Genomic DNA, 19,901 nt, shown 5'->3' on the forward strand with positions numbered 1-19,901 from the left:
GCGCTATAACTACAGTCACATGGCAATAGCCTGGGGCAACAAGTTCTGCCAAGAAGTCATGCGACCTTCCAATGCTTTGCATTTCCGGGCAGTACTTTCCCATGCATTATGTGGTCTATGAACCACATATTTGGAATAACCACTTTGAAATAGAAAGCAAAGCATCAGGAGTTGAGCTACAGCGTGTGAACACACACTACCTCCTCAGGAAGCATCATTCTTCATTTAACTCTTGTGCTACATCCATTGCACTTAACTTCTGTTTAATGGTCTAGTCTTGGTCAATACATTAAGACTGGGGCAAAGGCAGGTTTGGAAGAGACCTGAGAGGAGAGGTAGTGACCCTCTGAAGGTTTTATCACAAGACACTGATTATACAAGGTGCACTTCTGCCAGGCACAGTGGGCTCAGTCTCAGTGCTCTAGAGACTTGCATCTCACGATTCAGTTTCCCAAAGGAGTTCAGAGAAGTGATTTTGTTCTTGCTTCCTTCGAGACACACCACACATTGATTCTCTCTCTGTCCTTGGCGTGCCACCATTTTAAACCTGAATTTGCTGGACACCAAGCTGCTTCTACACCATCACCCATGTGAAAATCTTTGCTCAGTGTTTGATTCAGTATCATTTGTATTCTATGGATGTAGAGCTAATGTGCGCTATGGGGTCTTAGTTCTGCCCTGCCTGGATGCCAGCTTTCAGAACTGCATTGCCTTTTTGTCATGTGCGGTGACATGTCAGGGTCTGGGAATTTACCCCACCTCAAAGGTCACCCCATCTTAGCCTCATCTGCAATCATCATGTCCTAAAGCCAGCTACTCCAACAGGGAACTCCCAAACACTCTAAAAGCTTTGGGAATGTTGTCCTTCCACAGGGATTCATGTTTAAAGACCACCTTGGCATTCAGACCCCAAGCCAGGTCTGCACCAGAAGTGTTTTGCTAGTGTAGCACAAAGATATTCCTCGCATGCTACAGCCCCAGTCTACATGTAATGCTTCACTGGCAAAAAGCAGAGTATGTCCAAAGCAAGCAATGCACTGCTGGGAGAAAGCCTTGCCTGTTCTGCGGGGAGTTACCTCACCCCTTTCAAGCAGAGTAAAGCATCTGCCACTGGCTAGTAGAAGCAAAGGGACCCCACCACCACCACCTGGGCAACTGCAGCAGCCCCATCAGCAACTGGGACCTTTATAAAGGTCTGTGGCCAACATGGACACTGCAGTGGAACAGAACGTGGCTACCAGAAGCATGGGGATGTACACACACTGACAGCTGGGTACTGAAAAATGCTGTCTGCTGCCAGACGCAGGTGAGCAGACAAGGCCTAATATTCCCTTTGTATCACTTGAGCCAAACAACCCATGCCAGTTGAGCATGGGTTTGCCGGTTCAACTGCACTGACACCAGAGACTTTTCCAAGTCCGGCTCTGTCGGTGAAGGATCTAATAGGCAGAGCTGGGCTCTGAAAAACACCTACTGCAGACTTAGAAGTGTAATCCTTTCAGTCTTGGGCTAGTCCACAAAGACTGAGGAATTGCTTGCTTGTACTGCTTGTGGATGAGCAAGACCTGGTTAAAATGCAATGAGAAGGCATTTTGTTTGAACTCTATGACAAGACCTGCTTGACAAGGCTCTACAATGCTGTGCCTGGTTAGAAACACTCCCATTTGGTGTGGACAGTCTGTTAATTGTAAATACAAACCAACACAGGGCAGATACATTCTTAATTTCTCCGCTTGCTCTCTATCCAGACAACACTTGAATTTCTGGGCTTTACAGATTCTAGAAGCCACCAGCAACTCTCCCTCTATTAGCTCAAGCTTTTCTTTCACAGAAGACCCCGAAGCAAGTTCCTAAACAAAGTGGCCGTACCAGTGATCAATGCTTAGCGATCAAACTCACTACAACCAGCTATTTCAGTACTAAGCTGTTTGCACCCTTACTTGCATTGACTCCTGCAAATGAAAAATCCATTCATACAAGCAGACTGCTGGCTATGTTAAAAATGTGTTTCTAATGGAGTCCAGAGAGACTGGAACTTGTCTTGTTGGATATTAAATCTTTCATAAGGAAGTAGAACAAAAGTTGAGCTGCGTGACGAACCAAGTGTTTGCTCGGCATTGCTGGTTGTGTGCATTTTGCTCAGCCTTTCACCGTTTTGCACTACCACCACCACTGCTGAGGAAGACAGAAGAGAGCCAACAGTTAAAGGTTCTGAAATACCTTATCTTTTCATCTTTTCAGAGCCACAAACAGCATATTTCATGGCACCAGTACATGGCTTCATAAGCAGCAGGACTCCTTTGTAGTGGGGATTTTACAGGAAGCTTAAGGAGGAATTCAAGGCTGGAAGCTCAACCAGACTGGTTGCGTGGGTGGGCAGGTAAGTCAACAGAAGTGGACTCATGCGCTCTTACCTCCCTTTCCAAATCTTACATGCTGGCAAGAGTGTTACAGAACAGAGTTGGTCGGCATTAGAGGAAGTGTTTCCAGCAAAGCCATGTTAGTTTGGAGTATGAAAGCCATGTTCCACTCTGCCAAATCATTAAAGTCCACAGTGTAGATATAGTTAAACTAGAAAGTGTCCTTTGGACTATATATGGCTTAAATCAGGACCAAGGACAGAATAAGCTCTTCAGAGAGAACTCGTACTAGTAAGAACAACGCTTTCGCTAGAGAGGTTCACCCTAAAAGGATTTGACAGTAGAGTTACTAAGTGTAGGCAAGGCCATGGTGACACTGCTGGATAGCAGCAGTTTTCCAGGTTCAAACACCTGAGGGAGAGGGGAACTAGCAGAACTGACTTTTTATTTTGAGCAAATGAGTACACAAAGCAGATGTGTGCTGTTCTAGTGTTACACTCTGTAGCACTGGGAATGAGGATGAAAGGATGCCTTAGTCAGGGTCACAAAATCCAATGCACTTCCTGATGTCGCAGGAAAGCAGAGGTGGACCTAGTACACCAGCACATGATTGATGGCAAAAAATGAGTACAATTTGTTAGGAAGCAAGGATCAGGAGAGGCCAGTAGCAGACCTCACCTGATCCCACAGGCTCTGCCAAAGGCTGCAGCAAGCTCAGCAAGAAGCCAATAACCAGTCTACTTGCTGTTACTATGAGGCAATGTGGTGCCTGATGTCAGAAGGATATGTGCTGACCTGGGACAGGAATCAGCAACCCTTCTCTCAGCTGTAGCACAAAATGAGCCAGACTCTAACAAGCATTTTCTATTTTCAGTGGATTTTTATACTCTAGTGCCTAACATGCACTCACGTATATCCTGCATGATACTGTAAAATGCAGAGAGCTGTCACTGGTCCAAGTCAGGTATTGTGCTAAGATTAAGCACGTACTCAATATCTACCAGATTTATTAAACTGAATTCCAAAGAGACCAAAAGATTAACCTGTTCTGATTAACAAACCCCAGATAGAAGGATGATATGAGTATGGAGCCAGGCAGTCAAAAACAAGACACTGTCCATAAGCTGGGGTTATGGTTACACCTGTTTGATTTGTATGCAGTCACACCTACAGTTTGGGGTATGTGATCGAAAATGGAGATTTAGGAAACCCAGTACTACTTCAACACTGTACTAACTTCACGGCACGTGCTGGCAAAGTCTCCTGAACAACTGAGTAAATTTTCTAAACCTTCCCTAGAAAGCATGAGAGGAGAAACTCAAACAGCTAAGCTGCAGGGCATTCCCAGCTACTTCAGCACAATGCGTGCACTCTCAAAGGCATGCCACAGTGCTGGGACATGCTAATCGTACCACCAGCCATGGCCAACAGTTATTTTCTGGGGCATGACCTACACAAGCCTTGCTGGAATAGTTAAGCTAGTCAGAAGTATGAATTTCTTTTTCCACTCCTGACTGCTTTTGCTCCCAAAAACCTGGCAGCAGATAGTCAGAATAGCAAAACTTATTCTGCTTGGGGACCTAGTTTAAGCATCACTAGCAAAAGTTCAGCAGCATAAAGCCACATCCCCACTAGGGAATTTGCTCACACTGCTCTATCAGTGGGCCTTGTTAAGTGTAGAGAAGGACTCCTACCATTTTTCCACCTATAGAATAAGAAAAGGCTCTCACAGGGTGTTGTACGGAATCTGAATTTTAAGTACCCCAAGTCAGATATAGCCATTGCACTCTGCACTTTATTTAAAAGGCACCATTTTTCTTTTAGGCAAATTATGAACTGATGTCCTATGAGCCAACCACAGATGCACACCCGAGTCATGCAGACAATCCTCTGGAGATGCTGCTGAGAATCAAAAGGAAATTTCTACCTGGGGCATTCACTGCTGTCATGGCTGAGGCAGGATAGCAAACACTTGGGATTTACTGCATTCCCCAAACTGGATGCTCATCCAGTAAAAGGATTACACAGTAAAAAAGACTGAAGGAAGAATAATGACTATGTGGACCAAACAGAATTACCTGCAAGCTGTCAAAAGGTTTATTAGCTGCTCGTGGCACATTACTATGATGCCAATTGCACAGTCATAGAATCATAGAAGTCGGGTCGGATGGGACTTTGTAGATCTTCAAATCTGACCCCCTGCCCCTGCCTGGGCAGGAGGAAAACTGGGCTCAAATGAGTCCAGCCAGGTAGGCATCAAGCCTCTTCTTAAAGACTCCCAGGGCAGGAGCCAGCACCACTTCCCTTGGAAGTTGGTTCCAGCTCCTAGCTGCCCTGACCGTGAAGTTGTTCTTATGGATGTCTAATCTAAACCTCCTCTCCAACAACTTGTGGCTGTTATTCCTTGTTATGCCGGGGGGTGCTTGGGGAAACAAGGTCTCTTTCAAACCCTTCTGGTTCCCACTAGTTAGTTTATAGACAGTCACCAGGTCCCCCCTCAGCCTTCTCTTGCAAAGGCTGAACAGGTTCAGGTCCCAGAGTCTCTCACTGTAGGGTCTGCCCTGTTGTCTCCGGATCATGCAGGTGGCCTCCTCTGGACCCTCTCCATGTTGTTCACATCCCTCCTGAAGTGGGGCGCACAGATCTGGACGCAGTACTCCAGCTACAGCCTGACCAGTGTAGCACAGAGGGGGAGGATCACCTCCCTGGCTCTACTTGAGATGCACCTGTGGATGCATGACAAGGTCCAGTTAGCCCTGCCAACCGTGACCTCGCATTGTTGGCCCATGTTCTTGGAGTCAATAATGACTCCAAGATCCCTTTCTGCCTCCGTGCTCTCAAGAAGGGAGTTTCCCCATCTTATAAGTGTGCTGCTGGTTCCTACTGCTCACGTGCAGCACCCTGCACTTGTCAGTATTGAAACGCATCCTGTTTTTGCTGGCCCCACCCCTGTAACCTGTCCAGGTCTTGCTGCAGCCTTTCCCTTCCTTCTAGCATGTTCACCTCACCCCAAATTTTGGTATCATCAGCAAATTTAAAAAGGTTGCTTTTCACCCCGTCATCCAAATAGCTGATAAAGAAATTGAACAGCGTGGGCCCAGGGGCTGAGCCCTGGGGGGCTCTGCTGCCCACTTCTCCCCAGGTCAAATATGACCCATCCACCACCACCCTCTGAGTGCGACCCTTCAGCCAACCTGAAATCCATCTGACTGTGTAGGCATCAGTGCCATAGTTGCCTAGTTTTTTAATGAGGATGGGGTGGAAGACGGTATCAAAGGCCTTCCTGAAGTCCAGAAAGACTACATCCATGGTGACACCTGCATCCAAGGCTTTTGTGACCCGATCGTAAAAGGCAATCAGGTGGGTCTGACATGACCTGCCCCTAATGAAACCATGAGGGTTGCCCTTGAGCATCATCCCTGAAGCCAGCTCATCGCAGATGTGCTCCTTGATGATCTTCTCAAAGTGTTTCCCTAGGATTGAGGCAAGACTGACAGGCCTATAGTTGCCCGGGTCCTCCCTCTTCCCTTGTTTAAAGATAGGGACCATGTTGGCTATCTTCCAATCATCTGGCACCTGGCCCGAGCACCACGAGCACTCATAAAGCCGTGCCAAGGGCCCTGCACTAACCCCTGCTAGCTCCCTCAACACCCTGGGGTGGAAAGCATCTGGACCCACTGATTTGAACACATGCAGGCCCTCCAGAAGCTCTCCAACCCGGTCCTCCCCAACCTGAGGTCTGGAGGCGTTCCCCTCGAGTCCGTCTGGCATCCCGGTGGGGAAGTCCCGGTCCCTGCCCAAGACAGCAGAGGTGAAGAATTAGTTAAAGAGGTCTGCTTTCTCCTCTGGCCTAACTACCACATTGCACTCATTCTCCCTATATATTTGAAAAAGGACTTTTTATCATCTTTGATCTTGGACACTAGTCTTAGCTCTATGTCCGCCTTAGCTTTCCTGACAGCCCCCCTACAGGCCCGAGCAGAGGAGGTATACTCCTCTTTGGAGATAGCACCCCCTTCCACCGGTTGTACGCCACCTTTTTGGTAAGCAGGCATTCCCTAATGCCCTTGGTAGGAGTGGTAGGAACTGTCCCTTAGGGACCTTGGATTTGAAATGACCAGATTCTGAAGAGAAAGGATGAGTGTGGAGGTTTTTATGTATAAAAACAGCACAAGATAAATGAGGGGAGCCCCACTTACTCTGTACCTTTTCATGAACAAATCCAGCACCTCCATGAATTGGGAGCATAACTTCAGTACCAATATGGTGACAATCTCTTTATGAAGATGAATATATTCAACTCAAATCTGGTGAGAGATGAGAGAAGGGGAGTCATTTAACAGAAGCAGAGAAACTAAAAAATGATCCCTCCAGTGTCCTGGAAAGTCTGGCAGAACTGGGTGCAACATCCTTATTTTGATTCCCAGTCCTGTGTATTAGTCAAGCGGCTCCGTTACACAAGGGTAGCAAACAAGTATCCCGTATTGCTTAATCCCTTCACAGCACAAGACAATGCAACAGGGCCCTTTGTCTGTTCAAAACCCACAACTTTTATCTTCAAATCACTTACTAAAAATTAATGGTGTGAAATCTTAAATTAGTTTAATTAGTTGCTGAAGCAAGGAAGATAAGTCTGGAAGACTACACACAACTTACTACCCAACTGTTTCAATAGGCGGCCTACTTCAAAAGTAAACTTTAATTTAAAAAGCTAGATAGAAGTTTTCCCCAGAGTCTAATGAAAACAAGCAAAATATGGAAAGCCCACTTTAGTGCCCAGGAATAGAAAAGTATTTCCATTCCAGAACAGACTGGAATAGCTCTGGACTGTGACTGTGGCCAAGGGGGCAGCACCAGTGTTTTGTTCCATGAGTTATGGCACAGGTTCCAATAAAAGAGAGAAGACAAATTGCCAGTGTTTTCAAATCTCTTCTGAAATGGAAAGGAAAGACTGTTAACAATTTAGAAAACTAAGCCCCATTTTATTTCGTCCAAAGTTTGTGTGTAGCTGAAGACCTGACTTCTGAGCTTCCTCCAGCAGTTGGGAAGAGAAAGGAATAGTCAGGTGCATACAAGGTCATTAAGGTATGGAAATAAGACATTTCAGTTACCCAAGGAACAGCTGGACAGTAAAAGCCAATACAGGACCCTTCCTCCTCACTGCTGACATGGGTGGAGAATGTGTCTTGGGTAGACATTTTGCTATAAGCTGCCACTGGGTCTGGCCATTCTGCAGAATGCTAACTTAGAGGCACTGAACAATAGCTTTCAGAGAGCTCTGCATCACAAGCCCAACTACATCATCCCAGCCTGGAGGTGGAAGGCAAAGATAGACCCACACCCACAAAAATCTATCCCTGGAACAAGTACATTTGCCAGGGAATTTCTAGGTTTATTAGGAGAGCCATCCTGCTTTAGGTATAATAGGCAATAAAACAGGCTTAAGTACTCATACTTGTTTGTAATAATTGACAATGACAACCTGTAGAGCACCATAGCAGATGCCTATGGCAGCATACATCAGCTAGGACAATTACTCTCCAGACGTGCTACCTGCCTCCCCTCTCCACATGCACATTCAGTAGAGGAGACCACCTCTCTAACCCCCTTAACTTCCATAAACATTCTGCGATAACAGACAAGAGACTTTGCAGACACTATTTGTATTTTCAAAATATAAAGGACCCTGGAAGAGCACAGAATGTCAGAAACATCTGAGTAAACCTAAGAAATGGACAGTTCAATAGATTAGATTAAATTCAGAATTGACAAAATGAGGCCATACAATTGGAAGGAGGAGACTGAGCAGTCCCGGCATATTGCTGTGGTTGTAAAATAACTATAATTTGTTTGGATAAAAACCTGGAAGCCAGTGTAGACAGTTCAACAGGAGACCTTTTGATCAGCCTGGAGAAAACTGATTGAGGGTTGGACCACATCAGTGTTTCTCAACCTGTGGGTGACAAGTATATATGAAAGGGTCTTGAACAAACTTTAACAATGGATTCTCCTCTAAAGAAGAAAAATGTGGGAAACCGTGGCTTTTCCCTTGCAGGCTGGCAGAGCTCCAGCCTGCAAAGGACTTTGGGGCCTGCACTTCACACCCACCCCCTGCCCCACACACTGTGGGGCTGGGCCCTGTGGGTGGGGGGCAGCAGCTCAGGACTGGGGGGCACTGGGTCAGGACTGGCCACTGATGTTTACAAATGGGTCCTGGTACAGAAAAAAAAAAAAGAGAGGTCAAGAACCACTGGACTCGATGATCTCCTGAGCTCCCTTCCAAGTTCCAACCCTCATTTTCTATGAAGACACTAACCAGGAGAGTCAGTATTTGATAGGGGATTGTGGGATTAGATTTTACTTCCTCCAGCTGAAAGCACACCAAAGCATGTTATGAAAGAGTTAGTGGTAAAGACTGCTCTAGGTAGAACCAGAACTGCTCAACAATTTGAATGCTCATTATGTCAAACCTGTTTTAAAGGACCACTGCAAACATGCAGACATGCTGAGGATGGAGAACTGGTGGTCACCAGTCACCAATTCAGAGGAAGAAAGGCATTTCTAGTTAAATGCATGAAAACAAACTCCAAGTTCCTAGTGAGAAGCACTGTGTAAGTGCTTAATGCCACAACTGGCCAAGAGTCTTCCTCCCTGTCACTTTGAACATGTAGAACCATGCCATAGTGTCAAGACATGCTGGATGGCTTGCTTTCAAAGAAAGTGCTGGATATTTTTAGAGAGACGTGTTAAACAGAAGGGGAGGGGGAAAAGGCACTCTTGAAGGGGAACATTTTTGCAATGACTATTAGTAGCTTTTTCCTACCCTTCCCCCCAAATAATTCCTCATCTCTCTGCCTGAAAGATTCAAAGGGATGCCATGGTTCTGTTTTGTACATGTGCTTAAAGTTTAGTATGCTGGCTGTTGGGCACCTTCCCCTCTGTCTCTTCACCGCAGTAACTGCTTCCTGCAGTTCCTGCTGTCTGTACCTGGCTTTAGTTATGAACTAAACTCTAGTTTGCATTAATATTCTGCAGTTCTCCTCTCATAATGCATGCTTACAGAGAAGGTCAAGTGGAGTTAAGAAGTCTGCACAACACCTGCAGCACTCCTGCAAACAGACTGAAAGGGGGAGAGAACAGTTGTCCATGAACTTGGCTTTACATCACTAAGTTAGAGGGATGGGCCCTGAGATCTTGTGGGGCAAGATGGCCTGAATGCAGCTAGTGGGCTGCATGCTACTCAGTCCTGCAACTTCTCCAACCCCAAACCAGCTTCATCACTGAGGAATGTCACATTCCAGCAGGCAATACTCTCTCTCGATCAGAGCACAAAGAGCTGTGCCAGTTCTCTCCATTGTTACATTTGCTAGGTGCAGTTCTCATGCTTCTGTAAAGTTGCTGATGAAGCTCCTGGCTGGGCAGAGTCTGGTTATCCCAGTCAGATGCTCAGTACTGAGTAAAACTAGCATTTAAAAACTTGCCTCCAGGTGAATGCAAGTTATTTCAGAAAAAAAGCCACCATCAGGTTTTCTATCTAATCCTGTCTCAGTAATTACAGCACCTGTTACTGTCAAACCAGATAGTCAAAGGGCATGAGACTACAGTCCCTCACAGACAGGGGATCAATAGGCCTCTGGTATCATTTGGATTTTTGCAAAGGCTGCAGACAACTTTCTAAGAACAGTCATATTTAAGCCTTTAACTACTGCACCGCCTTCCTAATTTCAATGCTGCCCAGATCAGCAGGCCAACAGACTGTCAAGTTAAGTGGAGGGGTTTTGTGGGTTTTTTTTGGCTGATCTTTGGCACTCATCCTGGAGCTTAATATGAAGATGTCAGAAGTCAAGCATACTGAAGTGGCCTTCTCAAGCCAGTGAACTTTCCAAAAAGTCTAGACATTAGCATGCTACTCAAGATCTCTATAGTATGAAGGAGTATTTGTAATAGATTTCAAAGGAAGTCAACATGCAGACATTTTTACACTATTGTCTTTATATTCTCTCTAGGAACTGGCGACTGCCAGAGGCAGATACCATAATCATTACTTCTCACATGACCCAAGAAGGGAAAATATCTATGCCCTGAAATGCATGCTTTAGTGAATTTGAACTAAAACGGTCCAAGCAAAAGGCCTGCTAGAAGGGAAGCAAGTCACCAGGATGAAGGGGCAGTGTTGTGTAAAGCCTGGAATGCAAGAACAAAGAGCCCCAGGCTATAATCAGTCATAGTTAAATCACCAAAATACATATAGAAAAAACAGGGTCAGAAGTGTCAACTGAGACATTTTCACATTAATTTTAAAAAGCAGAAGGTGATCGGTATGAGCAGATATAAAACCCTGGGAACCAAGAACCCACCAGTTCAAGATGAGAAGACATCCCAGAAGTTTGGTACTAGTTGTTAAAGCAAGTACAGTTTCTCCCCTACAGCACTGTATTCACCAATGGCTGCATAGTTTATTCAACAAAAGAATCTGGGTCACTACTCATTCCTGCCTGTTTCATTTTCACCTGAAATACTGCACCAACCAGATGGCAACTCACTTATTTCCACACAGTCGCCTGTGGAGACCGAACAACCAGATGGTACAACAAAGGTATTTTGCTATAACACACTGTTCTCTTTACTTTGGTCTCATGCCCACTGCTAAGATATATATATATTCAACCAATATATACTGCAACTCTTAAGAACAGGAAACATTCCTGGACATCCAATTCTTGGGCTGAGATCCAAAATCATCATACTTAAGTTGGTCCTAACTTGCAAATGAACAAGGATGAGACAAATATTTCTCAAGAGCTGAAAGTGAACAGGCAAGACACTAAGAGCAACACTATGACATCAATTGGAATGAGACCCATAACATGATCATGAGTTACTGGCACTTGGTTCCTGAAGAACACCTTCCATTCAAAAGCTTGTTTAACTTTATCCCAACTACACAGCTGGTCCAATAAAAGGTATTACCCTAAGAAATCCTTGCCTCACACCATTCAGCGGTCATTTCTGAGCTATATGCGGAGTCAAGAGAGTCTCAGCCTGGTTCCTTCTGGACAGATGTCCCCAAAACAGAGCCACTACAAAATACTTCCATCTCCAGGACTGTCATAGGATCAGACACAATACAGGGACATTCTGGCTCCTCCAATGCAGTGCAGGTAACCAGGTCATGATTCTGGTTGCATAGATAGGCCAGTCTTAAAATTGGAGAGCTGTTGGCAAAAACGGCTTACAGTATTGCATAATGGAGTTTTCTTTTTTTAAAGAAAATTACAACCCAGCAATCATAGGACTGGAAAGTGCACATACCTGATCAGAGACCAATTCAAACACAGAAGAACCTAACCAACAGGCACATACAAGGGTAATGCTAGGGTGACAAATTCAGGCTACTGCTCAGTTGCTGGGAAGCCTAACAGGATGCTGTCCCTGTAATCTGCTCCATGGCTCTAGCTTCCTGATCAAGTACTGACTGATCAAATCCAAGACATTATAAAAGCCATCACTGACCTCAAGATGCTGCCATACCAGATCGCAGCTAATCGTGCAGTATCCTATTTTGGGCAATGGCCAGTACCAGCTGCCTCAAGAGGGTGTGTGATATGTGGCCATCCACCCCATATATAAGGTCTCGTTATGATCCTTGATAGGTGATTAGTTTAAATCCTGAAGCATGAGGTTTCTTATGCCTTTCAAATGCTACTAAGACCTATGCAGAATTACAATACCCATAATATCCATCCAACCTCTTTGTGAAACTTGCTAAATTCTTTACTGCAACTTGGGTTCCTGAAAAGTGGGAGAAACAGACCATGTTCTTTCCAGCTCATGAACTCCATAGCTGCTTTGGTGTCTCCACTTCTCTCCTTTGTCCTAACTCTTCTGTTTAGAGTTAGGTTACCCTTTCCACTCTCGAATAGCTCTAATGTATTTTTCCAACATGGCTTATCCCAAATGTATAACAAACACCTTTGTTCACTACTATGCACAGCAATGTGCTATACCAGCCTTGTCAACTCCATTTTGCTCCATTTGGCAAACGAAGCAGGAGTAGAACTGCCTGCAGGCTTCACATGGCAGGATTACATTGGTTCACACTTTCTTCACAACTATAAGGGCTAGAACTTTCCTTCATTAAAAAACTGTAAATTTCAAGGGCCCTGTACCACCATCCAGCTGGTGAGGAAGCATTTTTCCTGACACCCATGGCAGCAAGAACCAGCATGAGGATCTGAAGGAAGTTTGCTATTTTGATATGTTCACCAAGCAATTTGTTCTCTAAAGCTTTGAAGACACTAGGGGCAATAAGAAAATCAGAAGCACAGCCGTGTCTCCAGTTGTGAATGAGGAAGGCTGCAGCACTACAGATTTGAGTACTGAACATCTCCAATGCTAACATGGACCTGCCAATACTCCACCACCTATCGTTGTTAAAGAGCTTTGCAGCAGCACTTCACGAAGCCCCTTTTTCCTCCTCCCAGATGTTTCATAGTGATCTCTCATGCAGTCAGATCCTGGAGACAGCCTTCATTTACTCTGGATGCCAGAGGAAATCAAACTATGGGGAGAGCTAGTTTACTAGCAAGGCTTCACTGTAATACTGAAGCAAAGTTTATTCCTGTATTTCAATAATTCCCAGAGCTCCAACAGCATGCATAAAGCACCTCCCTGGAAAAAATGAAGCAGAATCAATGAGGCAGGTAGCCTGCGTCCATCTGGAAGCGTGGGTTCTTCTAGCCAGGTAACGGGGTAAGCCTTAAGTGTTTAGCAGCATACTGCAGGAGAGCAAGCAAGCCAGCCTTGCTTATCAGAAGGCAGAAGGATGATAAAAGGCATGGGTTTTGGATTGGTTAGTGAGAGAGACCAACTATTGCTAAAACCAGACACTGTCCCTACTACCTTCCATTTCAGAAAGCAGCAAAGCCCTAGCTAATTCTGCTTTTGCATCCAAAACAGACACATGTTGTAGTAGCTTGCATTCCCCCTTGGTTTTCTTACTGTACTGTAGCCATCATTTCAGCTATCTGCGTCTGCATAATTAAAAACTCAATTGATGAGATATGCAGTAAAAAAGAATAATTAGGAAAAAAACAAAACAAAACAAACTTTTCCACTCCCCAGTGCCACAGAAATGCCATGCAGATGGTTAAACGCCACCCCCCCCCACAGTTTTTGTAGAGTTACTTGATATAAATAGTGGTTCTTTGCACATGTCCTGCATTCTCTATGCAAACGAGCGCTTGAGCAGCTCCAAATAGAGATTGACCATTATGAAATGTAATATGGAGCATCACCTGCAACTTCATAGTGCCATCTCTATGCACAAATACTGAGACACAGTCCTCTCAGCATTTAATCCTGCAGACTCTAGAGGCTCGCAAAACGGACCATTAACTAACAAGGTTAGTCACATTGGGCTGTCCATTTCCAATTTCTATACGGATCTCACAGGACAACAAAGATGCATTATTTTTCATCACACTTGATTGTAGCAATCCCACAGCAGCAACAGCCATCATGAGCAAGAGGGAAGGAAAGACGGGCCAAAAAAAATCCACTCTCTCCTGATGGGGTCCCTGCTATGAAGCTCTGGGGCCCTCTGTTCCTACCACTCCGCTGCTGTTCCTGCAGTTCTTCAATCACAGGTTAATTCAAGCAGCGTTTCCACCCCATCCCTCCCCCCACCACCACTGGGAAACTAAATACAGCAAAACCATTGCCTGCACAGCTGGGTTCCTCGCCGGCAGATGCACACAGCTTTTAAGAGACACTCACACGTCTCAAAGGGAGAACGACATAAAGATGCGGTGCCAACCAAGCCCCTCCACATAGGAGGAGACTCACTATCTCTTGCGTATGGGCAGGCTGTCAGAGATACCACTAACTACAGCTGGGCACAGGCCGCAATCTGCAACCTGAACATAAAACACCATCAGGGCTGACACCCAACACAAACATGGCAGGGTCAGAGAGGATCAGGGGGTCTTAGGGACCGACTGGGCTATGGGTCTGCATGCCTTGTGCCACGTGGCGGGTCTTCAATCATCCATGGAAACATGTCCCGGAGTGGCGTCAGAGAAACAGGCCTGGAAAGGACCGCAGAGGTCACATCTAGGAAGGATCAGCCTGGTAAAAACCAGCCAGACGTAATCCCAATGCTCATCTCAACCGGACGGGAAACTCGGCCCTGGCCCGGCACTGGGGAAAGCAGGATGGCTGCGGCAGGCACAGCTCCAAAGGTCCCAGCACCAGGCAGGAGAAGGCAACCCCCCGAGTCCGACCAGGGGGGTCCCTTCCTGTCCCAACGCAGCCTGGGCTGACCCTGCGTGGGGGGGCGACACCCTCTCTCCAGGACCCCACGGTCAGCGCCACCAAAGCATGGGCACAGCACCCCCTGCGAGTCCCAGTCACCCCCGATGTCCTCCCCGCACAAGCCCCAGTCACCCCCATGATGTACCCCACCGTGAGCCCCTCGGTTACCCCCATCATGTACCCTCTCCCCCAGCGAGAATCACGGTTACCCCCATGACGTCCCCCCCATGACATGCTCCCCCTCCCCGCGAGCCCCACGGTTACCCCCATGATGTAATCCCCCAGCGAGCCCTACGGTTAATCCATGACGTAACCCTCTCCCCCGCGAGCCGCACCGTTGTGTCCGTTAATCCGTTACGGTGACGTCATCCCCCCCTCCAACAAAGGGATGACATCATGGCGGGATGCGTATCCCAGGGCAACCCCCCGTCAGCACCGGGGATGGGGGAGAGGGAAGAAGGGGGAGACCCCCCCGCCGGCCCCTCACCAGCGGCTGCATCTCGGCGCGCACGGCAGGCACCTGGAACCGGTCTATCTCCTCCATCATGGTGCCGGCGGGCTGAGCGGGAAGCGGGCGCCTCAGGCGGGCAGGGACGCGCCCGCCGCCGCCTCGCGCTGCTGCCTCATCCCCGCGCCGCCGGGGTGACTCAGCCGCTCCGCTTCCGGGTCCGGCGCCACGCCGCGCCCCCCCGCTGCATCATTCATGAGGGGGCGGGGCAAGCCGAGCGACTCCCCGGCCGGCGCGTAGGCCCCGCCCCCTGCTGCATCATTCATGAGGGGCGGGGCAAACGGGGCGAGTCACCGGCTGGCGCGCAGGCTCCGCCCCCGGGCGCGACCAAGTCTCTTCACGCGGCCGGCATGTACCATTGGCTTCCTCGGAGGCATGCGTGAAGGACTTCCGGCCCGTTGCCATGGAGGCGGCATCAACTTCCGGGAGCGGTGGCTGAGCCGGAGGTCGTTGCCGACATGCCGGCCAAAGTGCGAGACAAGCGCCTGCAGGTAAGGGCCGGAGGGCGGGGCGTCCTCCCCCGCCACACACGTCACCGCCTGGTGGGCGTGACGTCACGGCGCGGTTCCCACCACTGGATGTCCACCTCGTGACGTTTCCCCCTCATATCACACCACTGGCTCGCTCTGCCCAGCTGCATCACTGCACCATGGCATGACCTCACTGCGCCATGGCGTGACATCATTGCTTGGCACACTTACCTCTTAAAGGGGCAGCTAGGATCCTGATAGCAACGGGTTGGCACATAGCAACCCGTCACGTTGCACAGCCTTGCACCGTGTGCTTGGTGTGGTTGTCGTGTCGCAGCATAGTCTGAGCATCGTGTTTCCTATTACACCAGCACGCGTGCATCTATTTCCTCACCATCCCATAGCGAGATATTATGACTTGGCATCATTATAGCTTCTAAATGAGCATGAAGAACATAAGAATTACTGTCCTGAGTCAGACCACGGGTCTGCCCGGCCTCGCTCGTGGTCCGAGCATGTCAAATAGCAGGTGCTTTAAGAGGAGGAATATCACAAACAGGTCATGGAGAATGACCCATTCCCTGCCCTGTCTTCCCTGTCTCCAGCAGTTACGTCCTTAACAGCGTGGCCAGGGCCGCCCAGATCATACGTTGTGGTCTGTGCACGTGGGCTGCTTGGAGTCCTGTCAACTTCAGTGAGGCTTTGTACAGGCATGTGTCACAGTTCAGGATCAAAACCTCAGTCAGGTTCCCTTCCCTCTTCTCAGACAGTCAAAATATTGTAACAGTTGGTGTTAAAATCCTGCAAATGAGCTTGAAGGACAGACAGTTTTCACCCAGGTTACAAATGCCCTGTCCCTGCTTCATAGCAAGATTGTATTTTATATGTTCGATCTTGTATGTTGCAGTATCTAAATTTTGGATCTAAACTTTTGAACCTCGTCCCTTTAAATGGAACACTTCTGCATGTCATAAAAAGGGAAAAAATATTTGCTGACGAAGGCACAGAAAGTTTAGGAAGGAAAACTAGCAACAATAACAGCAACGCAGTCGATTTAGGCTTGGAGAGTGATCCTGCAAACTGCTCATCTTCTGCATCTCTTGTTGAAGTTAATGAAAGGTGAAGGCATTCAGCCCTGCACAGAGCTGACTAGTTTAACTTCAAAGTTAGCTGAAGATATTGAGGTGAGTTAGCACTTTTCCTTGGGCTACACATGCTGCTTGATTGTTCTTGTCTTTAGCGACATTGGCTCCCATCAGTTATAAAGGCTTTGTCACACAAGACCTTCTGCAGTTTGTTGCACATCACTGGTCTGGTTTCAGTACTTTGGCATCGCTACATTCGTAAATCTTCTGACCTTCCTTCTCCAAGATGTAGAAAAAAAATTCCACCTTCTCTGATTACATTTCAGGCAGCTGCTGTTGCTACGATGATTGTTTTTACACCATTGCCACCCAGCAGTTATAATATATGACTTCAAACCAGACAGAAAATTATCTAGGGAGTAGCCAGAGATACTGTTTCCCTTGAATAGTAAGTAAGATAATACTTCAAGGTGAGAAGAGATGGTAGAGTGCAACCTTTATTATGTGCCAGTGATGTGTTCAGTATTGTACTGGGCACAGACTAGAGCCAAACTAGGTTCTGCCTGCATTAATCTAGATTCTTCTTTGAGGGCAAAGACAACCCTATCCTGAGAAACTTGTTTTCTAAAGTCCTGGTTTTTCACTTAACTCATTGAGCCCACCCAGAACTGTGTGGCCTTTATTGGACATTTTTTAAGCAAAAGAATCTGTTTACATGCAGTGTGTTGCAGAACAGGGTTTACATATCAGCACCTGTGTCATTAAAATCACTGGGAGTTTTACTGCTGATTTCACCCTATTTGGACTGCGGGAGAGTGAGCTTTGGCCTATGGAGAACAAAAATGCTGTCTTTGCAGTGGAGGAGAGAGGTAACAGAGCCTCAAAAACAACATATTACCAGGGACAGCAAGTGAAAGAGCAGGGATAGGAGTGAAGGCCAAAAGTTCAGCCTAAGGCTGCCTGATGGGAATAGTGATCAGAGAAGCTGGAGCAGTGCACACTGCTTTGCGAAGTAATCCAGGGAGGCAGTGGATGTTGCTCAGAGGAATTCTTTTGGCACATCTGAGATAAGGAGGAAGCAGAAGGATGACCTATAATCACAGAAAACCTCTGCTGAGCTCCCTCTTTCTGGTCTGTTGTATGGCCATCATGGCCAGTGCCAGGAGATCTTGTGATAGTGTTTGTCCATAAATGGAGGGTTTGTGAATTATTACTCAATGCAGCCAGAATCTGAGCAGAAACCTGGTATCCTCTACACAAATGTATGCCAAGATTTTTATCTTGCCAAAAAAAGGCAAGTGGCAGCAGACTCCATGGTACCACACTAGTGCCAGAGGAGCCATCGGCTTATGCTGTTTTGGTGAGTTGCAGAATTGGGGTGAGTAAAGAATGGCCTGCCATTGGCCCTTGCTCCAAGGGTACTAAAAGGACATGATGGTGAGGAGATGAGCCTGGAAAGATATTACTGAGACATTATTTGAGTAGGTGTGGCTGGATGGCAATGCACCTATTGGGTGTTGCACTGGAGGTGGCCAGTGCTTGCAGGGCAGGGACCTGATGACAAACCCCACAGGACCAGGGCACAAAGATAGGCCAAGAAGAGCCTTTTGCATGATGATGAGAGGGAGACGCAGGGGGTAGGCAACCTTGAGCACTGAGCAAGGGCCATGAGCCCTATGCAGACCTGCTGACACAAGTCCACAAGGTCTTTGATTCTGGTAACTGGTGACACTCCACATAAGCCTCTACCCCCTGCACAGCACACTTGCTGCTGCCTTCATTGTGCATGGAGAAGAGGAACTTCCTGGATAACAGAGTACTTATCTCTGACATTTCCGATGCACTCAATATTAAGAGCTGGTGATTATCAGGTCCCAAAGGGCTCTATTATCCAGAAATTCATAATTTGGGGATCACCCTCAGTACCACATAATAGGGATGTTTATGCTAAAGTTATGAAAATAATTAATAATCATACTGTGAATAATTCAAAATCCCTTTAAAACTCAGGCTGGCTCTGACAGCGATCCCTTCCTTTCATTTTTACAGGTGCAGTTTCTGTGTTTTCAATCATTGCTAGCACTTTTGTTATGCTAATAAATATTGTCATTACTTTCACTCTTTTGAAGTGCAAAGTCTCCGATCCATATGTCGTTTAAAAAGTCTCAGAAATGTGCTGCACTAACAGTAATTTTATCTTGGGGTTCTTGAGATCTCGCAAACAGCTGAAGTTCTTTCTCTGGCTTTTATGCTGTCTCAGGTAACCTTCAGCAGAATCATTTCCTTGTAAATCACCGTAGCCTGCGTGATAGGCTTTCCTGTTTATGCCTCCTGCCTGCCAGTTTTGATGGCCCTGCTGTGGGGGCTCAGGTTATTGGCTCCAGAGGAGAGACATAGGTGCCTGGCTCAAGTTCAGCTTATGTCAGTTGTGAGCAGGGACGCTATGTCTGTGCCTGAACAGAGCTTCCCGCAGGCTCAGGACCCACGCTTGCCCCTCGCTGATGCCTGGTGGCCCATGAGAAATGAGTTGGTGAGTCAAGGGTTAGTACCCTGTTCTGGCTAGTGGGTTTCTCTTGAAAATGTGTATCAAAGGTCCTGAGTCTCTAATCCCCCTTGCGCCCCTCCTTTCTCTGCCAAGTGTCAATGCAGAAAGCGCAGCTGGCTGCTGGCTGCAGTGCTGCCTCCTCGCGCTGTGTCTTGTTTCCATCTGCTGCCTCCCTGTGGCTTTCCCTCATCCTGCGCAGCCACTGCTGTCCCTTTGCTCCGCATCTGTCTGGACCTCCCTCATTTCTCCTGAGCTCCACTTTTTCTCCATCTCCTCTCAACCCCTCAGCTTGTTCTTCTCCTCTCATAGCCAGGCTTTCTTTCTGGGCCCATCGCCCTGGCTCAGAAAGTTGCCTTGTCATTGTCAGGTTTCCCCTCTTCACTCCTTTTATTCCCAGTCCCACCCTCATATCCAACATCTGCTCCATCTTCAAATGGCTTTTGATCATTTCTTCTCTCTTCTTCTCCAGATGGCTGTTACCTAGCATCCCTCTGGCCCCATCATGCCTCTGCCTTCTCAGACTTTGATGTGTGATTGCTCTCTGACCTCTCATCCTGGCAACTTGAGCCTTTGTCTCAGTGTCCAGCCTGATCCTACTGCTTTACTCTCTTTGCTCTT

The 19,901-nt window shown here is 47.2% G+C and overlaps 2 protein-coding genes across 3 annotated transcripts in view; one reads left to right on the forward strand and one right to left on the reverse strand.

Moving 5' to 3' along the window:
- Window positions 1-15,347, reverse strand: part of FAM219A (family with sequence similarity 219 member A) — a 129,440-nt gene extending 114,093 nt beyond the window's left edge. The window contains exon 1 of one of the 2 annotated variants that reach the window (XM_019531870.1): window positions 15,163-15,347. In XM_019531870.1, coding sequence (XP_019387415.1) covers window positions 15,163-15,222 — 60 coding nt within the window. In that variant the 5' untranslated portion in view covers window positions 15,223-15,347. The remainder of the gene's footprint in view (window positions 1-15,162) is intronic. The other variant, XM_019531869.1, reaches the window with a different exon arrangement.
- Window positions 15,348-19,098: 3,751 nt separating this feature from the next.
- Window positions 19,099-19,901, forward strand: part of DNAI1 (dynein axonemal intermediate chain 1) — a 215,699-nt gene continuing 214,896 nt past the window's right edge. The window contains exon 1 of the mRNA XM_019531683.1: window positions 19,099-19,268. Within this exon, the coding sequence (XP_019387228.1) occupies window positions 19,158-19,268 (111 nt within the window). The 5' untranslated portion in view covers window positions 19,099-19,157. The remainder of the gene's footprint in view (window positions 19,269-19,901) is intronic.

The sequence above is a fragment of the Crocodylus porosus genome, unplaced genomic scaffold (assembly GCF_001723895.1).
Source record: "Crocodylus porosus isolate Cpor-Errol unplaced genomic scaffold, CroPor_comp1, whole genome shotgun sequence".
Classification (NCBI taxonomy): domain Eukaryota; kingdom Metazoa; phylum Chordata; order Crocodylia; family Crocodylidae; genus Crocodylus; species Crocodylus porosus.